Below are 27,852 nucleotides of genomic sequence, written 5' to 3' on the forward strand. Positions count from 1 at the left end.
CATGGCTCTTATAAAGATCCAGTGGATCTGTCCTGCAAATTCACATAATATAAAAATAACATGTTAAGTTAGTTAGCAACCCTGAAATTCTCTTCTCAGTGTGGCTTTACCATTGGATGTGAACCTATTCCTTACTGGAGTAGTTGTCAATGGCTACGATGCCAGAACTCCATTCACTATAATTTGATTTATGATTTCTTTATTAAGCTTATTCCGTTTGCTTTATAATTGGATCAAAAATAATACAACAAAACTGGGTAATGCCAGACATAGAGGTCGGCAGGCCCTGCTTGCATTCTATAAGAAAATAGACCTTGATACACAAGGCCCTAGGTGCTAGCTGCCAGATTGCAAAGGTTCTTAATAGGCTGTATGATAGGGTGACACAGCGATATTGGCCAGGAGGATGTGAAAGTGGAAAGTTTCTCAAGAAGCTTTGAAGGACATTGGGGGAAAAAAAGAAATTAGTCTGTAGTTTAAGAAAGAGATAAGGTGCCCATACACAATGCAAATTATCCCCTTGGAGACATTGCATCCAATCCTCCTTCAGCTGCCCGGGATATTCCATCTTCTGCATGTGCTCCCCTTTACCCGCCGCCAGGAAGGGGGTCCAACCTGGAGATCTTACATGCTGCACATATGATCTCCAGCTCCTTTCGGGTGTCTCACACATGCTATTTGGGCAGATCTCACCTGATTTCTCGGTCCAATCCGCTGGAGTCAGGTGAAATCAAGCACATATTGCATAGTGTATGGCGGCCTTTAGATCAGGATTTTGTTTTTGAGAAGGGGAGGGACCACTGCATGCATTAAACATACAGTAGAGCAAAAGAGATTGCAGATTTCGGAGAAGTCACTGCTGATGGCCCTTGAGCCTCCTGGCGGCGGGATCGCATGCCAGTCCTTTTTGCCTGTGATAGATCACATTTGTTTGATTGCCCTTAAATGCCATAATGTACTATAGTTTAAATGTTATCCGTTAGATATAGTGCTGTACTCTAAAGGTGCCCACACACTAGAAAGATCTGCGATCTTAAGATGTGCGCATAAATTAGCCTTCAAATCTTTTGCCCGATCTGGACAAAAGATTTCAGGTAAGCGCACATCTTTACTAAAGATTTTTCTTAAGATCCCGTGTGCGTTCCTATGGATCTTTTGTTAAATCTTCTGATCTTTTGTGCAGCACGTAAGATCAGAAGATTTAGCAAAAGATCCACGGGAGCGAGCATCGGCCGATTTTCGACCGATTATCGGTAAATATTGGCCGATATATCGGCCGATTTATCGCCAATCGGCCCAAAAATCGTTCTAGTGTGTGGGCACCTTAAAGCCAGTATTAATAAGCTGAATTTATATTGCTCCCCAAGATTATCAGGCACTTGTCATGGTTTTGATCAGTTTGGGCTTTTTACGAAGTCCTAGCTCCTACACAGACATACTCCTTAACCCCTCCTTCCAGATGGTTATCCGGTCTTTTCATTACAGATACCATTAAAGTGTGATGTGCTTTGGACACAAAGCAAAGGGAGCTTTATCTTCTTTGCTGTACAGTAATTAGCAGTGACTTAAATTGAATGTTGCTTATTAGCCTTGCTGGCCTTTACCATCTAGCAGTCAGCGCAGTTTTTTTTGCTAAATTTTAGAATCTGTTCTAATTCTGATCATAATTATCCTTTTATAAGGTCAGGAATGCTGGCTCATGAGTCTGCGTTCCTCCTCATAATAGTCTGGTAATGTAAAATAAGCCTCATGTTTTTGTACCTGTTTGTGTCTGCGGTGTATGCTGGCAGGCCTTTTTACTGCTCCTTTTAACATACGTTTTTCTTCTAGTAAGGGTTCTTGGCATCTCCTGCTAGGAGTACATCTGCTTTAATACCTAGCACGAACGTTATTGATCTGCTTACTGATGTGAGAATATACCTGCAGAGAAACTTGGGGACTCAAATGCAGTCGCATTCTGGTTGTAAACTATAGATCTCCTGTGACTGTAGCCTTCTGTATTCTCATTGCATTAGATTGTAGTGCCCACGCAGTGAGGTATTTAAGCCTTAAACAGCACAAAACAGACACCGAGTGGAGACAAAGTGAATAGCAGACCATTTTAAAGTCACTATTTGTCTCTCAATCCCTAGTATAATATAACTAAATATGCAAATTGGCTAAATGAATGCAACCATTTAGTCTGAGTCTTTAATAGACATTAAGACCAAACTAGAAACTTGTTTAGTAATGTTAAAGAAAATATGTAATTTAAAAGAGCTTTGTTCCATTGAAATGGTCTGTGATACTTGTGCCAACAACAAATCGTATTACTAACCAGCAATCAAGGTCATCAGCACAACAGCCCCAGTCTGTAATGGGCGTCGGTGAGCCGGACAAAATGTGGCATGGTATACTTGTGTGCATATTGTTCTCCTCCTTGGTGTCCTTTTGCACACTTTACAACATTTTATGGTACATGACACACTCTTCATGAGTTCCTCAATTATATTCCCAAACCCCAGATTATTAAAGTGGAAATCTGTAAATAATAACTAAATGGATTTCAGTTTGCTTTTTACTAATTCTTATTTAAATGTATTTTTTTTTTGTGATCATATAAAGTACTATATATATGATGCTACTATGAATAAGTCACTGCAAAAGGCATATATTCATGGAAGTTGTCAGGACTCAAATACTGCTGATGTTCTCTTTCATTAAAGGGCTTGGGTTTTATAAAAAAAAAAAAAAAGCCTCTTGTAAAAATGTCCTTTCCCTTATGCTGTCATCCTGCAATACAAAATCATTTTTTTTGCACTTATATGCAGGAGCTGGTCATTACTTTGTCTGGCATACATGTTATGCACTGCAATAGGCGCATAATATCCCAAAGTCATACTCCATTCTGGTGAGGTGTATTAAGTCTTGAAAAGTGTTTAAAATAGAGTGTGATAAACCACCAGCCAATCAGCTTCTGAATTTCATCTTTTTTTGTTAAACAGTCTGTGGCATGGCAGTTAGGAGCTGATTTGCTGGTGATTTATCACTTTATTGTATCACTTTTCTAGTTTAGTAAATCTGTCCCCTTAATCTGGTGTATTAACAAATCTATCTTGTTGAAAAAATAAAAGTTGGATAGTATTTTAATTACTACACTATTAAAACTTTGTTTCCATCCTCAGGGAAGCTGTAATCAAACATTCTCTGGTGCATAAAGTATTTCTGGACTTTTTTAACCATGCAACTCCAAAAATAAGATCGGTATGTAGAAAATGATTTTCATTCAGTAAGCTATCCATTTGATTTATTATAAAAAAAAAAAAAGTGTTTTATTTGCCTCAATATCTGAAATGAGTTATATAGGTAAGACATCCGTTCTTGTCACCGCTAGAATTGAATCCACTATTCAACTGTTGATCTCGCAGAAAGTATCATTGCAAAAATTGTGTTTCTTTATTTCCCTCAGGAAATGATAGAGGCTATTAGAGAAGCAGTGGTCTACTTAATTCACACACATGATGGCGCAAGAGTGGGCATGCACTGTATATGGCATGGAACACCAAAGGTTTGTTAACTTGTAGTTTTTTTTTGTATTTTGTTATATTATATTAAAAAAATGTAAATGTGGTGTAACATTCCACAGGACAGTGCTTACATGTAAAATAAGGGCTAATTTTTATAGTAAGCATGTATAGGGGTAAGAGCGAAAATGGAGAAAGGAAGTACGGTCTATGGTGATTAAATATTTAGGCCAGTGGTTTCAAAACTTCTTGTATCACGACACCCTCAAACATACTTCAAGGCAAACAATTTTTATTGAGAAATTTAGAAACCAACATTAAATTAAGTAAATTGTGTTTTATGTCATCCACAGTTCTGTGGTGAGGGACAGAATTTACTTCCATTTGTCCACAAACCTTTATAACTGATGGCCCCCAGCACTGGTTATGCATGTTACATTGACCATAAATCATTTTAATTGGACCTGGACTACCAACCCAAGGCACCCCTGCAATTGTCCTGAGGCACCCCCATGGTACTAAGGCCCCATGTGATGCAGCTTCCAGTTTGGAGAAAGTTGACACCAACTCATTCAAATATGTACGCAATGCTGATATTAATGTGGTTAAGCTACCACTGGCCGACTACACATGCACCACAGTTGTGTAGAGCAGTGGTTCCCAACCCTGGTCCAACAGTGCACGTTTTGCAGGTCTCCACACAGAATCACCAGTGCTATATAATTAGCTCCACCTGTGGATCTTTTCAAATGTGCCTGAATGAGTGCACCTGCCAGGTGACCTGGAAAACGTGCACTGTTGGGGGTACTTAAGGACCAGGGTTGGGAACCACTGGTGTAGTGCATGCTCCAAGGAACTTTCACAAAGTGATTAACAATCTGAGTGTCGCAAATGTTTTCAGAGCTTGTCTTTGTTTATAGCTCTGGTAAGCAGAAAACGTGGCGCCAGCATCTCCTTTCCCGCCGCCATTCTGCCAGACCATAGGGTTACCAGCTGATAAATGGAGGAACTATGTTCACCGCTGCATGTTTGTACATAATTTAACATAGTATATATCATCCACTAAAGCTTAAAGTGTAATTTGGAGCATCTAGGCCAGGGGTAGCCAACTCCAGTCCTCGAGAGCTACCAACAGTTAACATTTTCCAGGTCTCCTAAAATCACAAGTGAAGTATATCTCTACCTGCGGATCTTTTGTAATTTGTCAATGAGTAAAGAGTGCACCTGTGTACCTGCTAGGTGGTATGGAAAATGTGAACTGTTGGTAGCTCTGGAGGACTGGAGTTGGCTACTTCTGATCTAGGCACTTGGTCTAGAAAGCATTTTTTTTTTTAATTCTAAAATTATTGAACATGTGTCTTTCTGCAGCACAAATGTTGTTTTCAATTTTATTATAGCCTGTCTCAGAAAATTCCCACATCTAATTGCATTTTAGCATCTTGAATCAGAAATAATCATCTGAATGTAAGGTATTACATAAAATGTATCTGTTCTACTATGAGAAATATTGCATTTTAGTGAACATATGACCTTGAGAGCAGCACCAAAACGAATTGAGGGTGTGTAAATTTTTGTTACAGGTCCTCAGATAGGTCTGCGCAAATAGTGGCTGGTCATGAGCAACACTGACATAATCGCTTGTGCAGTGTGGCCATAACAGATTTTCACCTGTAAAATTGGGATGGTAGTGGGGTCCCAGCACTTGAGATGCGGTCGGTCAAAAGCCCTTCTATGTTAACCCTTCCAACAAACCTAATCCCCTTACTGCCTATCTCTCGCTTCTTAAGGCCCCCATACATTAGTCCGACTTGTCCTAGGGACAAGTCGGACCTGATTTCCCGTGCAGCTCCCCGGGAGTGGGACACACGATTAGCCACTTGATGTGCCAAGGTTTGCATATGATAAATCGCATGGATTTATCATATGCATTCCCTGGGGAGCTGCAGGAGGAGGGAGCAATGCGGGGGACAGCAGTGGGCGGGGGATAGAGAGCCGAGCAGGGGGAGGCTGCATAGGGAGCCGGGCAGGAGGAAGTTGGTGAGGTGACAGCGGGAGCAGGGTGCCGGGCTGGGAGAACTTGAAGAAGCTGGCTGCCGGGCAGCGGCGGGAGGCTGGAGGAACAGATAGTTTGAAAAAAAAAAAACACTCATACAGATGACTAGCAAGCCATTGATTGGCTGAGACCTCTCTCTAGCTTGTCATCAGTATGGGCGTTTATTTTTTATTTTTTTCAAGTTATCTGATCCTCCCGGCCCCCGCCACTGCCCGGCAGCCAGCTTCTTGAAGTTCTCCCTGCCCGGTGCCCTGCTGCCACTGTCGCCTCACTGCAACAGCTTCCTCCTGCCCGGCTCTCTATTAGCCAGCATCCCCTGCCCGCTGCTATCCCCCGCACGGCTCCGGGGCCGAGCTGCCCATAAGATTTAGCAAATCTTATGGGCAGCCCTCCCGACCCCGATCCGATTCTCACGGGATCGCGCAATGGATCAGACTGGATGTCTACAAGTGTGATTTGGGCTGATTTTCACGGCCCGATTCATCCGATCAGGTGAAATCGTGCCCAAATCTCATAGTGTATGGGGGCCTTTAGTGTCTAACCCTAACCTCCCCACAGCCTATCATTACCCTTCCTTCTAGTGTCTCTAAATCTAACCCTTAACTCACAGCTAAGCCTTATCCTTACCACAGCCTAACGCTATCCCTCCCTCAAGTGCCTAACGCCCCAACTACCCCCACGCACCGCGGCGTAGTCATAACGACTACCAGGACTGCTGGTACGCTAATTGTGTGTAGAGTTAAAAAGGCCATCAATCTACTGCTTGTTTAAGTAGGATGTGCTGCTTCAACTTTCTTTACTTTGTAATTTATTACATTACTTGCAGCTTGAGTAGTTAAGCTTCTAAACAATGCTGTACAATATGTTAATGATTTTATGTAAATGAGACAAGCCGCCTTGGTATAATCTGATTGATGCTGGGTTTAGGATTCTGTCCTTGTGGTAGGAAGAACAGTCCTGGCGGTCCGCCTTAGACACCATCCCTATTTCTTTACCATGCTAAACCAACAACTTGTTTTAGTTTGTCTTTTCCTGGCAAATTATATTTTTTATTTGCTTTAAACTCCTATCAGTTTTATGGAAACTATAATATCTGAAGTGCGCCAAATACGTAGATGAATAAAAGCATTGTGGAGCAATATTTACTTTGTTTAACACATCCTATCTGAATTAGGTTAAAAGAAAGAAAATTCAGTGTCAGCCAAGCGTTTAATTTGTTAATTTGCTGCTGGGGTGCCCTTGGGATTCTCTCGGCAGTCTGTGATTTATATTTAATCTTATTCTAAAGGATTCATTTGGTAGCAGGAGGTAGATTGTATCCAGCCTTACTCCTCTGGCTTGAGGCACGTCTCCATTCCAGGTCACTTATGCCTCAAACATTGCTTGAGGAAATCCCACACCACCTATGTTCTTTGATCTGATTAGGTAAAAGTAATGTTTAAATTGTACAATTTTTTTAATATCAGAAAGGTACAGTGAGAGCTCAGTGTTTTTGTTTTTTTCACTGTTGATATACATGTCCCTTTGTTCGCATGGCATTAATTGATAAGCTGCAGTCTTTGAATTAACCAGTGTGGAGGAGACGACTACAAATGAAAGGATAACTTTGTTCTTAAACACTCCAATGAGCCCCCTGTCAGATGAAGCCTGGGAATACTCTCCTGCAAGCCAGCCTTGTTTCATATAAGCAGCATGTTGTTCATAAACAACACGCTTGCCACTATTGGTACCTCTGGCGATAGGAATACCAGCCAGATCAGGTGGATTGCTACATATTTTGCATAAAAATTTAACTGCATGGAATTCCACCATTTTGAAATTCTGTTAATTCCCATCTCATAATCTTTTTCAGAATGTTTTTCATTAAATTTTTTGGTACTTATGTATTAGCAGGGCGACCTATTTGCTTATGTATGGCACCGTAGGAAAATCGCATCGCATGCGTTTTTTGCATGCGATGCGATTTTTTTCCTATGCAATTTATTCACTGTTTTCTATAAACGGGCGGTGCGATGCCATCGCATGCGATTTTATAGGGTGCGATGCCATTTACTTTAAACTTATGACATGCAATGAGATTTAGGCACGCCACCCCGAAGTGTGGGGAGCGCAGCGGAACGCGTCCTCCTGATCTTTTCAAACCCCACTATCCACGTCGCGGATCACGTTACAAGTATTCCACGTCCCCTCGTCACGCTTCAGGCTCGCTTTGCTCGCTGCACTATATGAAAATCAACTCCACACCGACGTGGATAGTGGGGGGTATGAAAAGGTCGGGAGGACGCGTTCCACCGCCCCACCTGGGGCTTACTGTGCTTCGGGGTGGGGGTGCCTGGAGTACTTGAAACAGTGGGAGTAAAAGCTCTGGAAATGTAGCTTGCAATTGTGAGAGAAGGGTATTGGTGTATATATAACACAGTCCTCCCTGATACCATTTGTGAAAGCATGGATGTGTGTTGTGTGGAGGAAAATGAGGGTTTCCCCATAGTGCTGGAAGCTTCACATGTGGTATTCAAGAGAATATTTTCTCTTAGGTCTTGTTCTAATGCTGTAAGATGTGTATGTAAGAGTGAGACCAGTTCTCTATAGTTCTGTCAGGATGTTCTTATAACATTATAGGCATAAGTATATATTTATCTGTAAATAGACCTTTCTGGCACAGGTACATCTCCACTGGTAGTCTTTCAAATTAACCAGCAAACCAACTAACCCATCCCTTCCCCCCATAGAATAAAGGCTGACTATATAACTGTATGTCTCTGAAGGTTGATCCACAATCCTAGTCGTCATTGCATTTACAACAGGATGACTGTATTTGAGAGATTATCGATATCTGTTCCTACATTAAAAAAAACCCTAAAGGTGCCCATACATGGTGCGAGGGTGCTGTGCGATGCGGGCATCCCATCGCACAGCACATAGTCTGTGCAGCCTAAATATCACATAGTCTGTGGTGACAAAATATCAGAGATAACCATACTGAGTAAACACTACTGTGATTTTTGGCTGATTTTCACCTGATTCTGATGGATTATGCCATGAAATTGAAAGCATTTGCTTTAGTTCCACCCCAATCTGACCGTAGTTGAACTAAAACCCTTGTTCGTAGGATCTGTTGGATCGGACAGCCTCCGGCAGCACTTGCTTGGGATTGCACGCAATATATTACATGCAAACGGGGCGCATATAATCCTGCCACCTGGGTAGCTCCCGGCAGTTGAAGGGGGGACCTGTGCGACTTCTCCCCTCTGAGAAGTCGCACAAGTGTATGGGGGCTGTAAGTTTTATGTAGACTATGCGGTCATCTATGTTTGTTTATGGAACTACATGTTATGGGTAAGAAGATACTAGGGAGCCAGTGATCACCAGAGAACAAGACCAAACCAGTATATTCCCTAATGAAATAAGTTAAAATGAACACATCTTTGCCTTCGTGAACTGCTCACATAAAATAACAGTTGTAGGCTGAAGAAGCCAAATAAGTGGTCATCTGTACTTTTTTTTTTTTTTTTTTTTTTATGGCTTGAAGATTATTATGTACTATATTCCTTATTTTTTTTTAATTTTTTTATGCAGGACAGAAAAGTCTTTGCCAAAACCATGAAGACATATGTTGAAAAAATTGCCACAGTAAGTATTAAAGAAGTCTTAAGTTGTTACTGGCTCCTTTTACACAATACATTTATGCGGTTGGTTACCGTCTTAGTAGCTTCACATGTGTAACTCGCATATATATTCTGTGATGTGCTGTGTCTTTATTGCAGTTTCAACTAATTATTCGCTTTCTACATTTGCAAATCAAAAATTCTATCCACTATTACTGTAATGGGATACGGTCGCATTGTCGACCCGACTTGGGTCAACAAGATTCTAGGTTGACATGGATGAAGGTCAACAGGTGTCTAGGTCGACATGGTACAAGGTCAACAAATGCGTTGGATTAGGGTTAGGTCGACATGGGGGTTTTATTTACTGTTTTTTGAGCCGACAGGTGGTATTTCATGCCCTACCATCCACTAGGGCGTGGTGGGAGAATAAAATAGTGTGCCGAGTGGCTGCAGTTGACTTCCGGCTGTGTCGACATTCGGGTCAACAAACAGTGAAAAAAATCCATGTCGACTTGTCGACCTAACCCATTTGGCTACCTGTTGACCTTCACCCATGTCGATCTAGAACCCTGTCGATCTAGAACCCTGTTGACCCAACAGTGTTGACCTAATGACTGTCGACTTAGGTCGGGTCAACAATACGATCCACACCCACTGTAATTGCCCAAGTGTCATAGTCTTCCTTTTTTTTTCTCTCCTTTCTAATGTTCCAGTACAATCAACATATCTTTGCTTAGAAAAAGATACCTAACACATGTCTGGCTGTACTGTACAAAGCAGGGAGTCAATGTAGTGTGCGAGGTTGTACATGTAAATGCCAACGTATCTAAACCTCCAGCTTCTCCCGGTCACTGAGGCAGGAGTGTGTGGGAGATAGAGTGAGTAAGTGTGTGTGTGGGAGCTTATGTTGGACATTTTTAAATTGTAGTGAGGTCTTATGCGGGGTACACACCAGGACGACCCGCTCACGATGCACATCGTGAGTGGGTCGTCAGTGTCTCGTCCGACCCGCTCACGGTGACGCGGGGGGGCACGACCCGCTCACGATGTGCACCGTGAGCGGGTCCGATCCGATGGCGACCCGCACCCGGCTGTATGGTCGTCATTGAGATCCTACCTGCAGCAGGTAGCATCTCAATAACGACCGACCGACCCGCGGGACCGCGCATCGGATCGGTATCGGTCCACAGCAGGTCAGAAAAGGGCCCAATCAGCACACAATCTACATCCAATTGATCGGAATTGGATCGAGATTGTGGGGATCGGGCCCTAGTCGTCCTGGTGTGTACCCAGCATAACTGTAAACTGCCATCAATTAGGTACAAAACTCGCCGTTGCTTCCACACAAGAAACATTACCTATTACTTTTTAAAGCATATTTTCAGTGTATTAAATGGTGTAGGATTTCCACAGCATTGTCTCTATACCACTGTTGGTTAATACTCACTGTACTATTTAGCACATTTCCTTTAATCTAGTTACTGTCTAGTGCATTGCTTCTAGAAGGCTTCTATTTGACTTTTTGGCATCTGTAATTTAAAGATAAGGCAAAGGTCATATTTTAAGCAAATAAAAGTAAGCCACGTTTGTGTCAGGACTGCAGGCAGGAGAAACCATTTCTGGATTAGCTCACTTTGCCTGTATTTTCTTGATCAATATGTTAGATTATATCTCTGTATAGTAAGTGATAGATATAGGTTGTGATAGATGCACTAAGCTACTCGTGTCACATCCTGATGCTAATACAAATCAAGCATGGAGTATCTGCCCTTAATTTAGTTGACTGGGCACTCTAACATATGTATGATTAAATGCATGCTACCTTACTGTATACTTAAAGAAGAAATACCATTATTATAGGTTTTCTAAACAAAGTAAATAGTCCAGGTGCCTGCTTTAAGACAATTGCTGAATAACCCTATTGGTCATGCACACTACAGCTGACTTGCTGAATAGAGAAGTGCCAATTCTGTACAAAAAGCTGAATGAAGGGATTTCCGCCTGAATTTCCCGTGATCTGGTTACCCACGTCTCACTATAAAAGCACCTTACCTGTACCTTTTGGACTGACCTTTATAGGATCTGGTTTTAATGACAAAATGAGAAAAACACAAAAAGTATTAAACCTTTGTGTGTAACCCCTTTCCTCTTCTTCCCCAGGGGGAGTTTTCTCATCTGGTCCTGCTGGCAATGTTTGATTGTGTCGACGATACAAAGCTTGTAAAGCAGATAATCATTTCTGTGAGTATCTCTCCTCATACACAAATTGAACCATCAAGTACATAGTGGCTAATAGGCCACACAAAGAAGTCTCGCCTGAAGCCTCAACATTGCTCAGAGTCTTTTTTAGTTTATTGCTGTGTACACATGCTTCGATTGAAGGGTAATTTTCAATTCAATTTGGACTAAATATAGTCAAAATCGAATCGAAAAAAAATGATGAATCGAACAGTGTTTAGTTGCATAAGATGCAGATTTGATCCCGTTGCATGGCAGATCAAACGCTGTCCCATGCTGCTCACTGCAGCATCCCTCCCACATCCCTCCCTCCCTCCCTCCTCATCGATGTCTGCACCTGCTGGTGATAATGAATCGTGGTATCGCCGGCCGCCAAATCAAAGCGCTGTACACCCTAAAGCTTGCCATACATCAGAAAGATATTGTACCCAATCATACAATCTCAATTGATTGTAAGATGGATTGTATGCAGATTGTGTGCACATCTTGTGTACACAATCATACAATCAATCATAAGATGGATTGTATGACTGATTGTATGATGGATTGTATGCACATCTTGTGTACACAATCATGTAGCAGATGGATTGTATGACTGATTGTATGATGGATTGTGTGTCCAAAAACCACCAAGGACTGCCGGGGATTTCAAGGGAAATTGTACACAATCATGAGCGCAATCGATCTTAAGATTGATCTTTCTGATGTATGGCCAGCTTTACACACGGTGCGATTTTGATTGGGATCTAATCGACCGGCAAGAAAAATATATTTGCTTTGGACTATATAATACAGTTCTGCCTGCAGTCATTTTTCCATTAGATTTTTGGGCTGATTTTCGATTCTGCTTATAAAAGCAAAATCAGCTCGTAAAATAGAGCAAATTGAACAGTGTGTACTGGGCTTTGGTCCTAACTGTTTCCTCGTGAGAGGATCTCAGCAGCTGTAAACCTTTATTTCTGTATTTGGTTTTTTATTGCAATGCCTAGTGCATTATAATGATAGAAGTTAAAAATTACATTTTACTTGAAACACTATTTAATTGCTTCTTTATTTCCTAATTGTATGCCTCTTCCTTGTATGCTGCTGAACGTCTTCTTAATGCTTCATACCTGCTGAAATCAACCACTATTGCCAGTGTATGCCCATTACAGGAACTTGCATTGAATATTTTGGAAACGGTCAAGATACAATTTTGGTGTTTTACTGCTAGTTAACACTACAATAATTTTTTATATTTATGCTAGTAAAAACCTTTTTCAAGTGTTGTGTTTTTTTTTTTTTTTTATTATTGCAAGTAAAAAAAAAAAAAAAAAACAGCCAAAGTCTTGTTAGCTGGGTTTGGCATAACAGAGTTTCAGTGTCTAGTTACAGTTCACATTCAATAGATTTACAGGCACAAAAGGTCTACATTGGTGCAGTCATACAAGTGGTCAACACCAGTTGTTGTTTTTTTTTACAGGGGAAATCTTTTATTTTATTTTTACTTACCAAAGTGTACCTTTTTTTGAAGGCTTGTTTTGCTCACCACACTTCAGCAAAGGTGACGCTCTCCTCAAACACTGCACTCCCCATGGGTTACTTTTCCCACTCCAAGTATCACTTTTCCCAATCACTTTTTTTGTTGTTAAATCATGGGTGACCACTATTCTGCAAAACCAAAGGCTCATCATGCTTCAGCAGAGGTGACTTGTGCGCCCGCTACAGGTTTCTATTCCCAGTTATAGTCTAATGCTGTGTACACACTGTCCGATTTCCTTTCCGATGTTGATGATATAGTCAACATCGGATCGGCATTGGATCAACATCGGATGCAGATTGCAAGGGTTTTAACCCTTGCGATCCCGATGCGCGTTCACGTATCGGAAACCAGAAAGTCTTGGCTGCCTTGTCTATATCGTGCAGATCTGCACTATATAGTCAAGATAGGATGCAAATCGGATGTGCCTTAAGATCCTATCCACGATCCTATCTGATCGGATCGTGGATAGGATCTTAAGGCACATCTACCGTGTGTACACACCATAAGTCAGAGGTCCTCAAACTATTTTACTCTGGGACCCCATCAGACAATAAAAATAGTGACAGGACCCCAGCAAGTTACTGCAGAAGGTCATCATATCACATGTGTAGGCAGCAGACAGCACATACATGGCAGCATTGTGGAGGCACAGAGTGATGGGAGGAGTCTAATATAACAGACAATTCAACAGATGTTTCAGACTCCTTGTATCACTGACTGAGATTAGAAAATTCATCAGCCTGATGGTCAGCAACATGGAGTCTCGACCCCATGCTGAGAAGGTTGGGGCCCACTTTGGGCTCAGGACCCACAGTTTGAGAACCGCTGGTCTAAGTGATGCAAATGTTGAGAAAACGTGTTGACTATTTACCGGTATACCTTTTTGTACCTGTCAAACTAGTGATATAGATATAATTTTGTAGCTCTGTCATGCAGAACCTGTTTATAACTTATTTTGAGAAAAATCATTGCGTGCTCTAAATTCTGTAATGTAAATGTAAAATGTTGCAGTACATACCCATTGTTATACAGTAATGTTGCCATTTTATGCAAGAAAAGTAAACCATGTTCCCATAGAAGATTATTACAATGGGGGTGGGGCTTATTGGGTACAATGCCCATATACACAAAATTACGTTTTTTTTTTTTTTTGTTACTGCATTAAAATAAGCTTGAAATGAATCTTCAGCCCTACGCTCAGAGTGCCTGTTGTAGAAGTGATGGATAGTCACATAGCCTTGCATTACATCCGTTACTAGTGCCCATTACAACATTCATTTGGTAACCAGCCATCCATGCTGAACTTCTGAAACCTGTACAAGACACTTAATATAAGACACTTACATTGCCACTCCTATATCATAGGAAATAAAGCAGTGTCTGTACACCCTTCTTTTGTTACTATATTTCTATACTCTGAGCCTGGTATAAGGGAAAAGTAACCTCTTTAATACAAATTTGTGTAGCTACATATTGAAGAGAATGTATTAAAAGAACCACATGCGCAGTTTATCGGTTTAGTTTTGTATTCATAAGAAAGAAAAATCATTTTTTAATGAGATGATCACTAATACATTTCCATGCCCTTAATAAGATTAGGGATTTGTTGTTTGCCTTCTCATAATCTATTTCAGTTTGTTGAAAAAAAAAAATCCGTTTTTTTTATTTTTTATAATGCACCTCTTTTAATTCCAAACTGTATTTGAAAATGTTTGTTTCTGATGCCTTCCTTTTTTATGTACCATAAATGATCACATAATTGTGGCATCTATATTAATATTGCTTTAGCTTACCACTACAACATCTGCAAACATTGAATACAGTACATTTGAGTGTAGAGGTATTTTATTATCCCCCCCCCCCCCCATACACTGTGCTCTGTCACTGCATGCTCTTTACTGCTCACATGTAAAGATTTCTGTGGTGAAGCCTGCTCCCTTTACACAGTGCACTGGATATGTATGCTACTTATGTGTGCATACTTCTATGTATGCTATGCCGTTTTATGTTGATTACTACATAATCCATAAAACCGTTTTAAAGCCCCAACAAATAATAATAATGCTAAATATGGGTTCATAAAGAGCAGCATTATATGTAAATCTGTTTTTCCTGAACAAAAAACCCTGTTCTATATTAGATGCATCCCATCCACCATGCTTTGCTTGCACTTTGTCACGTCGATGGCGTCTGACTAACTTGACAGGCCAATCTCCACAAAGCGCTCATCCTGTGAGATTCTTTCCTTCATTGTGGTCACTAAACCCCTTTTTCTGCTTCTTTTATGCAACAAATCCTGGCAGTTGTGTCGCAGGCTAAATAATCAAGCACATTGCATCTCAATTGCTTGAAAGAGTCTGTTGCACCAGATAAATCTGTCAGGCTTTCATTAACCATTCGCCATGAACAGTTTCGAAGTGTCTGCCTGTGTCCATATTTTTAGCAGACCTTTTGTTTTGTGGCTCCCCCCCCTCTCTAGATCTTCAGCTGTAGCAACCACATTCGATATAAGAACAAATTCACCACTCTTCTGTTTGGATTGTTGGTGTTATACTAGTTTTCTGTCATGTCTAAGAATGCAGAGCTTTTTCTTCTTCAATGTTTTTTTGTCTGTCGGTGAACAAAGAAAAAGTTAGCCAAAGTACACTGTATAGATTATATATAATCTATATTCAATTCTCATTATCTAGGGAATGTATAGAAAGGTAATGCTGCTCATCACTGCTATGGTTGTTATTCATGTGCCTTGTGCCCCAGTGGACACTAGATTGCCCCCTACGGAGCAGTTCAAGTGTTGGTATGTTTGCGTTAATGCAGATTGCCCACCAGGTGGCACCACACCCAGTGAAGCCTCTCCACACACATACAGACTAGATGCGCTAAGCATCCCGACGGGCACCAGAATGCTGACATCATTGAGGATGCCAGGCCTGGTATACCGACTGCTGCCACCCCGAATGTAAGAATGCAGGCAATGGTAGTGTTAGGCATTTAGAGGGCAATTGGGCTGCTGGACAGGCAGTTTGGGTGGGTTATGAACTAGCATGGAGGGAGGGTTACGGGGGGCAGGGATAAGGTAAATATACTTGCCTGAATCCTGCGCAGGTTTCAGGATACCTTCAGTAGAACATAAAAAAAAATATTGTAACTTGCTATTTATTTATTTACAGTTTCTTATATACCTACAAATTCTCTTGTGTATTACAATTGGAAACCATGATAAAACAAACTGGGTAGTAACAGACAGACATATATAGGTAGGAGGGCCGTGCTCACAAGCTTACAATCTATATTTGTAAGGAAAGACCTCAATGAGCCTGATGTTTTTTTGTTTATTTTATTGCTCCCAACAGAAATGTTTTATAACTTGATTGTATATTTATTAGACACCAATGTAAAACCAATCATTGTAGCCATAGTGTTGATTTCTGCAATATTTAGATAGCTATGTCTAGATATAGATTGTTCTAATAAAGGCTACTCCCCACTTCTACGGACAAAATTACTCTTTGTGAAAGTCAAAACTGTCACTGCTCAAAGTGAAAGTACATTGTAGAAGCTATCATTTTGAGTGGCTTTTAACTAGTACATAATTTAGTATTTGATTTCATCTTTACAACATGCTTTTGGATTGCATTTGTGTCGTCTCTTGAGAGTTGCCACTGACAAGGGTTTGGTTTTTCCCATCTTTGCCTGTCCTCATTTTCCTGTCCCTCCAATGTTGCCATTGGGCGGTATTCAATGAGAATACCTGCGAGGTGCAGCTAATCCTTTTTTGGATTCGCTGCACATTTGCCACGTTCCGGAGCCTCACCGGCTCCGGTATTCAACGGGCGGTATTCAATGAGAATACCTGCGAGGTGCAGCGAATCCTTTTTTGGATTCGCTGCACATTCGCCACGTTCCGGAGCCTCACCGGCTCCGGTATTCAACGAGTCAGGGGCAGCGAGCCCCTGACCAGCGAATATGAGCTCCTGCGGCGAATGCCGCAGGGAGCATGAGGATGGTGGCAGGCAGAGAGATGGAAGTCTCTCTGCCTGCCCCAGAACGTTTGTGGGGGGGAGGTGGGCTCCCCGGGTGCCAGGCAGCACAGGCTGCCCCCCGGGGGTGCCAGCAGGGGACCTATATTCACTACACCCGATCGTAACGATCGGGTGCAGTGAATATATGAATATGTAATGAGCGGCTCGGCTCTGGCGCCCCCTGCTGGCTGCTGTGTAAAAAAAAAATTATATATATATTTTTTTAAATTAAATATATATTCATGTGCTTACAGCACATGAATAAAAGTAGCATGCCCCTCCTCAGAATAAAATTCCTGATTTTTTGACACCAAATGTAAAAAACAAAACACTTTATTTTAAAAGTTCACATTCCACTTCTCCATCAAAAGATAGCGATTGCTACTCGGTGAATCATGGCAAAAAAAACCTTCAAATGTATTCGCCATGTGGTCATTGAATAGGGTGATTCACCGTTTTTGTCCAAAATTCGCCAAACAGCACAAATTCGCCATAAAAACATGGCGAATCAGGCTCATTGAATACCGCCCATTGTCCTGCTCCTAGGCCGCGGTCACACATGATTAAAAATGAGTCGAGTATTTTCGCAAAAAAACAAGTATATGATGATACAAATACAAACACACTGTCACTCTAGCTTGTCGGAAGTGTTGCTACCTTGGTTAGACAGACCCGCATCTGCAATATTTTTTGCCTTTTCATTTACAGTAGACCATTGCAAAGGAAGTTCTAAAAAGGCCTTGCATAACTACACTAGAATATGACAGTATTACTTTGGTAATTTTAAAATTAAAAAGAGCATTGGTTTTTACTTTTAGCAAATTCAGTCTCTTAGTGGTTTTAATAATGGCCCAAAGATTGAGGAGTAACGGACTAGGCAAATTAATCTTAAGTAGTCACATTGAATATATCAAAGCACCAATTTATAACCCCAGAGAACATGTTTACTGTTCCCCATGTGCTGTTTACGTTTTAATGCTTGCTGCTGTGTGTTTATTACAATGAAGCATCTGCTTGCTTTCTCCACAGGAGAGACATTTGTCCATGAAATATTCAGTAGCCCCATCAGCAGCCATATTTATATTTAATCATGGCGGTGAAGTAATAAATTGAAATTATTGATTCACATTGCAAGCAGTAGCTAAACAGACATCCTGTTTGACTCTGCCTTGGCATTTCGCTGTAATCTACTGTTCTTACAAGTTTTGTGGCCCAGCATATGGTATGAATGTTACTAATGGTCAGTTTCCTTTGTTATATCTTGTCATTTCTTTGCACAGGAACTTATCAGCTCCTTGCCCAACCTAATCAAAGACAAATATGGAAGGAAAGTGCTGCTCTATTTATTGAGCAGACGTAACTCCGCACATTTTCTGCCTGAGATCATTGAAGTGCTCAAACAGGGAGATGTCAATGCACACAGGTAATGTCACGTAATATATAGATTTTTAGAACATCCAAATTAATCTTGCTGTGCTGCTTGTTCTACAACTTGAGGGCATTAAAAGATTTGAAGAAGTCAATTTCATTTGGCTTGCACCGTAAGTGCAGTCCTATGCAGCACTTATGGTAATACAGGACTTGCTGATTTTCATTTGTAGGCCCATAGTGGCACGCAGGAATTTACAAGGTGGAGGTGATGTTGTATTGCAGGTGTTTCTATGCTGTTATGACCCAGCATGCTCTTATCCTAAGCAACATTGTTATAGAATTGTTGTTGTGTGTTTTTTTGTTTTTTAATGCTGCATGCTGGGAAATAAAGGACTTTTGCCTATTTCAGTTCTTTTGCTGAAGATGGAAATGTCAGCAGTCAGTATGTGGCATGAATGAAGTATGCACCTGTTTTTTATCCAGGATGGCTGCTAAGAGCTGGGCTATTTTCATTACACTATGGTAACTGCTGTCTGACACCTCCTCTCAGTGACCAGAAAGAATAAATATCCAGCATCCTTATTGTTTTGAAATCTGTAACTTATGTTAGTCACCACAATGTTGCTGTATACAATCAGGGGCGGATTGGCCTGCCGGGAAACCGGGCTATTTCCCGGTGGGCCGGCCCATAATAGACCTAAAACGGCCGCTCACCCCCCTGGCTGGGCCGCGGACCGCACGGCCGCGGCCGCAGCAGTTTTCCCTAAACAAATATGGCTGCCGTAAGTAAAAGTAAATGTAAGCAGCCAGCAGTAAAAATGGCCGCGGGAGAGCTGGTGCGCATGTGTGGCCACACGCAGCTGCTCCCGCGGTTCTGTCACTGTTACCTGCTGGCTGCTTTAGACCCCCGCTGCTGTCAGGCTCTGTGGCTGCCCGGCAGACAGTAAACTGTCACACTGACTGCATTGAGGCAGCAGCGCCGGCAGCACACAGAACTGAGCTCTCTCCTGGCTCCCAACCCCCTTGATGTCATCAATAATGACAACGGATCCTGGAAAGGGGGCGGAGCTTCACGAGTGGAAGGGGGCGGAGCTACACGGGCACTCAGTTAATGAAAGAATTTGAAAGAAGCCAGCTTTTAAGGTAAATACAGTTGTGGTGCTGATGTTACACAGCACTACTACTGGTGCGTGCATTATGCAGCACTACTACTGGTGCTGGCATTATGCAGCACTACTACTGGTGGCAACTGATGAGGGCATTATGCAGTCACTGCATAATGCCCTCACCAGTTGCCGACAGTAGTGACACTGCATAATGCCCACACTGCATTGCAGTGTCACTACTGTCAGCAACTGATGTGGGCATTATGCAGTGTCACTACTGTCGGCAACTGGTGTGGGCATTATGCAGTGTCACTACTGTCGGCAACTAGTGTGGGCATTATGCAGTGTCACTACTGTCGGCAAATGGTGTGGGCATTATGCAGTGTCACCAGGGCCGTTTCTAGAGGCGGACAAGCCGTGCAGCAGCCCGGGGCACCGCACGGCTTGTCCGCCTCTGATAAATAGCTGGGGCGCCCAGCAGCTTCTCTAGCGTCGCCGCCGCCTCCCCCCTTCCTATCCCTTGCCGCCCGACAAGATCATCACGATCACGGCGGCCGCGGCGGGACATTGCGACTGCGCACTTGCGTCCTGGCTCCAGCAACAAGCTGGCCGCCGGGACTCTGCAGTCTGCACAGGAATCCCCCATGTGTGCGGCGTGACATAATGACGTCACGCCGCGCTCGATAAACGAGGAGCAGCGCAGCAAGATTTGCTGCATGCCATGCTGCTTATCTGGAGAGAGGAGCTGCCTGACAGCCACCCTGACCCCGGGCTTAAGGTAATTAATTAAAAGTGCCCGGAGAGGGGACGGAATTGAGGGGGGGAGGGGGAGGGAATTGAGGGAGGGAGGGAGGGGGGGGGGTGCGAAGTGTGCCCACTACCCACCAATGTGTATACATTTATACATCCACTGCCCACCAATGTATACATTTATACATCCACTGCCCACCAATGTATGTATTTTAATATGCCCTCTGCCCACCAATGTATATATTTTAATATGCCCACTGCCCACCAATGTATATATTTTTATATGCCCACTATTGTGTATATTTTTATATATCCACTGCCCACCAATGTGTATATTTTTATATGCCCACTGATGTATATATTTTTATATGCCCACTGCTACCAATGTATATTTAAACACCACTGCCCACCAATGTTTATTAACAATAGGTGGTAACGTATAAATTAATGGCGCAGGCCAGCAATATATATGTTACTGCCTATTATTAATAAACATTGGTGGGCAGTGGTGTTTAAATAAATATACATTGGTGACAGTGGGCATATAAATATTGGTGGGCAGTGGGCATAAAAATATATACATCAGTGGGCATATAAAAATATACATTGCTGGGCAGTGGGCATATACAAATATATACATTGCTGGGCAGTGGGCATATACAAATATATACATTGGTGGGCATCGAACATTGGTGGGCTCATTACATTGTGCAGCGTAATGTGTAATTGGCATCACAGTGTGCGGCGTAATGTGTAATTGTCATCACAGTGTGCGGCGTAATGTGTAATTGTCATCACGGTGTGTGACATAATGTGTAATTGTCATCACGGTGTGCGACAATGTGTAATTGTCATCACGGTGTGCGGCGTCATGTGTAATTGGCATCACGGATAAATAGTGTATAATGATTCAAGTAGCCTGTCATTGTTTGGCCTTGATCTGTGAGGCGTACTAGTAGAGGCGGATTGGCCCACCGGGAAACCGGGCCATTTCCCGGTGGGCCGGACCAGATTTCACTCTGGCTGGGCCGCTTACCTTTGTTAGAAGCGGCCGCAGCCCAGCCTGGTCACGAACGGCAGCATTGCCCACAACAAACATGGCCGTCGCATATATGCATATATTAAATGCACATATGCGGCGGCCATATTGGTTTTGGGCAATGCTGCACTGTCTGAGGAGTGGACGCAGGATGCCGACGGAAGCGCGGCTGTGAGTGATGTCCGCACACCCGCCACCCCCCCTGGCCGTGGCGACAGCAACCCCCACCACCCCCCACCCCCCCCCCGCAGTGAGGAGCATCGGGCAGACAGGGGAATCAGCGGCCGTTGATTGGCTGAGAGAGCCCTCTGTCACGGCTCTCAGCCAATCAGCGGTTCACCTTTACTTTACTTTTCAAAATGGCAAGCCCGCTGTCATCGCTCCACAGCCCCCCTTCACTAATGTGCACTAAGTTTTGGGGCCATCCTGCTCACTAAAAGCTGCAAGACATGCACAGGCAGCACACTGCACACCACAAAGGTATTCATCCTGGGGGAGGAGGGATGCGAGGGATTGCATACATCTGTATGCTGTACTGTATGTGTGTCAGTGTGCCCCATGCCATTATACAATGTGTGTGTCAGTGTGCCCCATGCCATTATACAATGTGTGTGTCAGTGTGCCCCATGCCATTATACAATGTGTGTCAGCGTGCCCCATGCCATTATACAATGTGTGTGTCAGCGTGCCCCATGCCATTATACAATGTGTGTGTCAGCGTGCCCCATGCCATTATACAATGTGTGTGTCAGCGTGCCCCATGTCATTATACAATGTGTGTGTAGGGTCACCACCCGTCCGGTTCGCCGGGTGTTCAGCAGTAGCTTGGCTGAGCTCCGACGCATTGCGGGTCCTCACTTGGGGCAGTGACCTCCTCTCTCTGCTGAGTGAGGTGACTTCCCCATCGTGAGATTTTGCGCCTTCTCCGTTGCCTCATGCTGTGCTCATTTGTCACCGCCGCTGGTCCAATTGGGCCTCTTGTATCTGGTAAACTTTTTTTTTTTTTTTAAACCGTGTGTGTGCTGGCTATTTGTGCAGTGCGCATCTGCTTTGTGAAGTGCGCAGTAGTTCAATTTGCCTTTGACTCCAACCTGTGGGGCATATATATAATGGGCATCATGTGTGTGGCATATGTATAATGAGCATCAAGGTGTGGGGAATATGTATAATGGAGCATCACGGTGCGGGGCATAATGTGTAATGGGCATCACGGTGTGTTGAGTAATGTGTAATGGGCATCACGATGTGTGGCATAATGTGTAATGGGAATGAAAGTGTTTGGTATAACGTGTAATGGGCATTATAGCACGTGGTATAATATGTTTTGGGTGTGTGACGTGTAGCAAGCATAACGGTGTAAATTTTTGACGCGCGCCTTCGGCGCGCACTTTCCCTATTGTCCTTGGTTTTTAAAAATTGTTGAGCCCTTGCATAACTCGTAATGGGCATCATGGCCTCTGGTGCGCACTGTCACTGTTGTCTTTCTTTTATGAAAAATTGTTGAGCCCTGGCATAATGTGTAATAGGCACTATGGCATGTGGTATAATATAATATAATTTTTGGTGCGTGCCTTCAGCGTAACATGTAATGGGCATCACGGTGTGTGCCATAATGTATAATGGGCATCAGTGTGTGTCGTAACGTGTATGTGGTATTACCGTGTGCGAAATCAAGAAAAGATTGAAGCAAATGTAAAAAATAAGGCGGGTCAATGGGTGGGCTGTGGGTGTGGGTGAGCTACTAGCCATGACCCCACAGCGGCAAAAATGGGGCGTGACCTCATTGAAATAGGCCACGCCCCCATGTCACTAGGTTACGCCCCCTAAAAATGTTGGCGCGCAACGGGTACCCTCGGCCCCCCTAGGGCTGCTTCAAATAATTTCCCGGGCTGCTTTTAATTCCCAATCCGCCCCTGTATACAATACATGAGGGTCTGTCACTGCACTGAGCTTGGTTTGTGACTTGGTCACCTAGTTTGCTTCAGTGCATGTGTTCATCTGCCTTATGTAATTGCTGACCCTGCAGTGTTTGCCTGCTCATGTGTCCACTGCTAGGTTGTCTGTTTGATAATAATGGCAGAAGATCAATCTTTCTTCCCCCTACTGCTCTTACACAGTTGTGACATGAACAGAGATCTCTCTCCATGTAATGCTTAATCCAGCAAGCCACATGTGTTTAAGGGCATGCTGCTTCCCCCATGCTGTCCTTCCTAATACCACACATTATTCTGTTTTGTTACATTCAGAAGGGAGGCAAATGAATACTATGAAATATTTAATATCAATGCACTTGTCTCTAACACATTCCACATAAATGATACAAATATCCTAGAGAAAAGTAGCAGTAAGCTTTGTTGATCCATAGAGCAGATTATTTTTAAGGAGAAAAGCACACACACACACACACACACACACACACACACACACACACACACACACACACACACACACTGTCCCCACTCTCATCTTGTCCTCTTCTCCCCGCAGTAAGAAGGACCCTGCAGTGCGTCACCGTGAGCTGCTGGATGCTATTTCTGGACCTTTGTTAAAATATCTTGGAGAGAACCTGCAAGATTTGGTGTTACAGAATGCCATGTGTGTCATGGTGACTAATATTTTGTTGTATGCAGTTAAGGACACGCTGCCTGTCATGTCAGCCATTGCCACTATGGCAGCAGAAGAATTTGTGCCAGGTGGCAAGGATGGAGAGGTATTGCTCTTTTTTTCTCTCAGTAACCTTACAGCAGTGTTAAACCGAATCGACATGCAAAATGTAGTATACACTCGGTATGCAGCTTCCACTAGTAGTATGTCAACCGTAATATACTTACTCTTTTTCACCACTAATATGACAAAAAATGCAGTGTGACTCAGAAGCACAAGGAGACTCTGCTGAATAATTTGATTATCTACACTGGTATATAAGTGGGTCTCTGACTGTGTATATCCAGTGCTAAGATGTAGCTTTTTTCCCATACTAGTACAGTTGTGCTTCATATAGACTGTCACACACTGATATGCTGTACAAGTAACCTATAACTATGTAAGGATTCAGTACTGAATCCCGGCAGTCGGGATCCCGGCGTTCAGAATCCCGACAGCCAAAATCCCGACAAGGGGGGGGACGTGGATCGCCCCCCCCCCCCCTTGCGGGCTCGCTGCGCTCGCCACGCAGCGGGCCTGGTGCCTCGCTACGCTTGGCACACTAATTTATTCTCCCTCCAGGGGTGTCGTGGACACCCACGGAGGGAGATTGTGTCAGCATTTCGGCGGTCGGGATCCCGACCGCCGGGATTTTAACTGCATCCCCTATGTAATCATCCGTCTCCTCGTGTGTTTCAGTCACATCACTTTGACTAAATGCATTTTCTTTTTTTTGGCAAAAATAAACACCTGATGCTAGTGAAATTGCACAGGACCTACTGGCTCTCACGCTGGGCATCTCCTGCTATGTAACGTATTGTGGCTAGATGTAGGAGGATGAATCTGAAGATACATATAGAAATGATGGCTTGAAGTTGTGTGGGGGTTTTAGTTGCCATATCGTGATAAAGAACCTCAGTCCCTGTGTGTACAGGGCAGCGATGGAAAGCTGTCAGTCTCCATGCCCCCTTGGGGTGGACAGCTTTCCATCGCTGCCCCGTACACACCGGATGGCTTTCAGCTGAAAGTTGCCCAGTGTGTATGGGGCCATTACTCCTATATTAGTAGGTCTGGTCAGACTAATTTGCCATGACCAAAATGTAGTTTGTTGCAAAACCACTGACCCCTGGTTTCCAGTCTTGCATACAGCATTCTAGCTGCCTTCCTACAGTAAAATCCTGTCATTACAAGGGGTTGCGGAAAAGTCTTTCTTTGTACTACAAAGCTATTAGAGAGCTGTTCTTGCTGGACACCTAGGGTTATATTTACTAAAGTGTTTGTTTATAGAAGTGGAGATGTTGCCCATAGCAACCAATCAGTTTCTAGCTATTATCTTCTAGAAGGTGCTAGATAAATAAGTAGAATCTGGTTGCTAGGGGCAACATCTCCACTTAAAACATGGGATCTGGAATTCTTTTTATTTATCATTGCATAGGCGGCAAGTGACGCATAATGCAAAATAATAATAATAAATAGTAATTGATTTTTATTCTGATCTTATCAGTTGTTTTAATATTAAATTGTTATACTTACAGAATATCCCACAGTATTGTGAATGATTATCATTGTGTATTAGCCCTGCTTCACCCTTGTGTTTTAACTGACGCATAATGCCTGAGAAGTGCCGGTATCGGGGGATAATGACCCCCAGCATTTTGGCTAATTGGATAGCCCCTGGCAAAACAATTACACAGTATGTAGTATACGTTGGTTATCATATGTATTAAGGATTTGCTTTTGAAATATCAGTACTGTATCGAGAAACACCTGAATTGTACAGCAAAATCTGTAATGCAGGGTTTTTGTTACCGCCAAATTGGTTGTGTGGTGTTTCATGTAGCCAGTTTATGTATGTGACCTCCTCTTTTATGGTTTTCTTTAAGCTTCACATTGCAGAGCACCCCGCTGGTCATCTGGTGCTGAAATGGTTGATAAAACAAGATAAAGACTTAAAAGAAAATGGTAAAGAAGGTAAGATGATGCATGTTTGAATATTTTGATATCTTCTATAGAATATGAAGAATATGTTAAGACTACATCAAGCTTCAATGATCTAATAATAAACAATGTACACTCTACAATTTCTATTTAGGTCACCGGCTACATTTTTGTGTGTGCTTATGTTTTACATATTGCCGTTTTGTGTGATCTTCTGCACATTCTGTTTCTTGTATAGTCATTACTTGTGTGTTAAATAATGATTACTGTACTTTGAATTGCTCGTACTTTCATTCAGGCAGCAGGTGTTGGAAAGGGTCTATCCCATCTGCCGCACAGTGGGAGCCATTAGGAGCACACTTCTGAAATGATTATATAGATGTAGAAGAGTTGGTGACCAAAGTGCTGCTCACTGTTCTGCGTATAATATCCATGATGACTCTGGATTTTATATTTCTCGCATAAACTTGTCGTTGTTGACACTTAAAGTACTGAATGCCAACAAAGTCCTGTGATTTTCATATTCTAGTGTTCAAGGTGTTGGTTATGATTTTGGGGTGACATCTGATCTAATGGGAGATGTATCAATCCTTGGAGAGTGATGAAGTACCAACCAATCAGTCTCTAGCTGTCATTTAACTGCTTTCTATTGTATCTTTTTTTCCAAGGCTAGATAAATCTCCCCTCTATATGACTATATATGGGGAGGTGTTTGAGAACCACTGGTCTCGAACACTAAATCCAGTAATTTTGTTTTCTACCTTTTTAACCAGGATGCAATTAAATGTGTTTGTCTGTTGAGAACAAATCTAAATTGAAGCGTCTGCATCATTGGCTCCATACCAGGATACTAGTGCAGCTAAATAGTGCTGCTCTGTATTTAATTTACATATGGTTGGCACTTGTTACGAATACAAAGTTCACCATAAAGAAAGAGGCAAACCCAACACAAAAGTTGCGTTTATTAGGTGATCCTCTGTTGTCTGGAAAAGCATTCCTTGATGAAAAGTATATCTCTTTTCAGCCATTTGGTAAATGTACAGTCTTGGGCAGAAGCTATGAAACAAAAACAATTTAGCATATTAGAACATGTTGCAAGGTCTTAAACATTGAGCGCTTGTGATTAATGAAGCATATCCAGGCCTGCCTGCTTTGCATTATATGAGCGTGTTGCAGAATGTTATCTCCTGTTTTATAAGTGAGCGAACTCTTATGCAAGTGTCTTATTAGAATGTTCACTCCTTAACTAATTTGACATAGTACGTGCCATAGTATGGGCTCACTGACCATGTATATGAATATTTTCTATTGTTGTTCTATATTCCAAATGGTATTAAAATGTGAATATATAGTGGGCATAATTTTTAAGTAAATAAGATATATTTTCACTCTTTCATTTTTCTAACCACAGAATGCTTTGCTAGTACGTTGGTAGAACATGTGGGCATCAAGAACCTCAGCAGCTGGGCACAAGTTAACAGAGGAGCCATAGTCCTGTGTTGGTAAGGACAATACGGTTACTTTTTCTTTACTTACTGGTATGCAAGTGTGTGTGTGCACGTAAATGTATAATGTATTTGCTGTTAAGTGAATATATGTATTGGTACTTATATGTTAGTTGGGCGCCCACTAAGCTATTTGCTTAGTTTTACGTGTCCGCTCGCCACGTTTCGGGCTTGGTGGCTCGCTGCACTATATAAAATCAACTCCATGCCGACATGGATAGTGGGGGTATGAGCGTACTTACTATAGTAGGCGCCCAACTAACATAGAAGTACCATCGTGGTACAGCAGCACGCATCGAGCCACTATAGGGCTAAAAGGTAAAAGGAGATAAAGCACCAGCCAATCAACTCCCAACTGTATTTTTCAAACACAGCTGATTGGCTGGTGCTTTATCTCCTTTTACCTTTTCTCCGCTTTATCTCCAGTTTATCTTCTCCAAGCTTAATAAATCTGAAGTGTAGATGTTGTCTACAGCAACCAATCAGCTTGTACTAATCATTTTATAGAATGTACTTGATAAATGCATCCTCAAAGCGGTTTGGTTGCTATGGGC

General features: G+C 42.5%; 1 protein-coding gene across 1 annotated transcript in view; it reads left to right on the top strand.

The window, feature by feature from the left end:
- PUM3 (pumilio RNA binding family member 3) overlaps positions 1-27,852 on the top strand; it is a 50,317-nt gene that overhangs the window by 17,915 nt on the left and 4,550 nt on the right. The window contains exons 10-17 of the mRNA XM_083186022.1: positions 3,165-3,243; positions 3,449-3,547; positions 9,133-9,186; positions 11,325-11,405; positions 18,227-18,369; positions 23,700-23,922; positions 25,739-25,826; positions 27,205-27,295. Coding sequence (XP_083042148.1) covers positions 3,165-3,243; positions 3,449-3,547; positions 9,133-9,186; positions 11,325-11,405; positions 18,227-18,369; positions 23,700-23,922; positions 25,739-25,826; positions 27,205-27,295 — 858 coding nt within the window. The remainder of the gene's footprint in view (positions 1-3,164; positions 3,244-3,448; positions 3,548-9,132; positions 9,187-11,324; positions 11,406-18,226; positions 18,370-23,699; positions 23,923-25,738; positions 25,827-27,204; positions 27,296-27,852) is intronic.

The sequence above is a fragment of the Crinia signifera genome, chromosome 1 (genome assembly GCF_055691185.1).
Source record: "Crinia signifera chromosome 1, ASM5569118v1, whole genome shotgun sequence".
NCBI classification, from domain to species: Eukaryota; Metazoa; Chordata; class Amphibia; order Anura; family Myobatrachidae; genus Crinia; species Crinia signifera.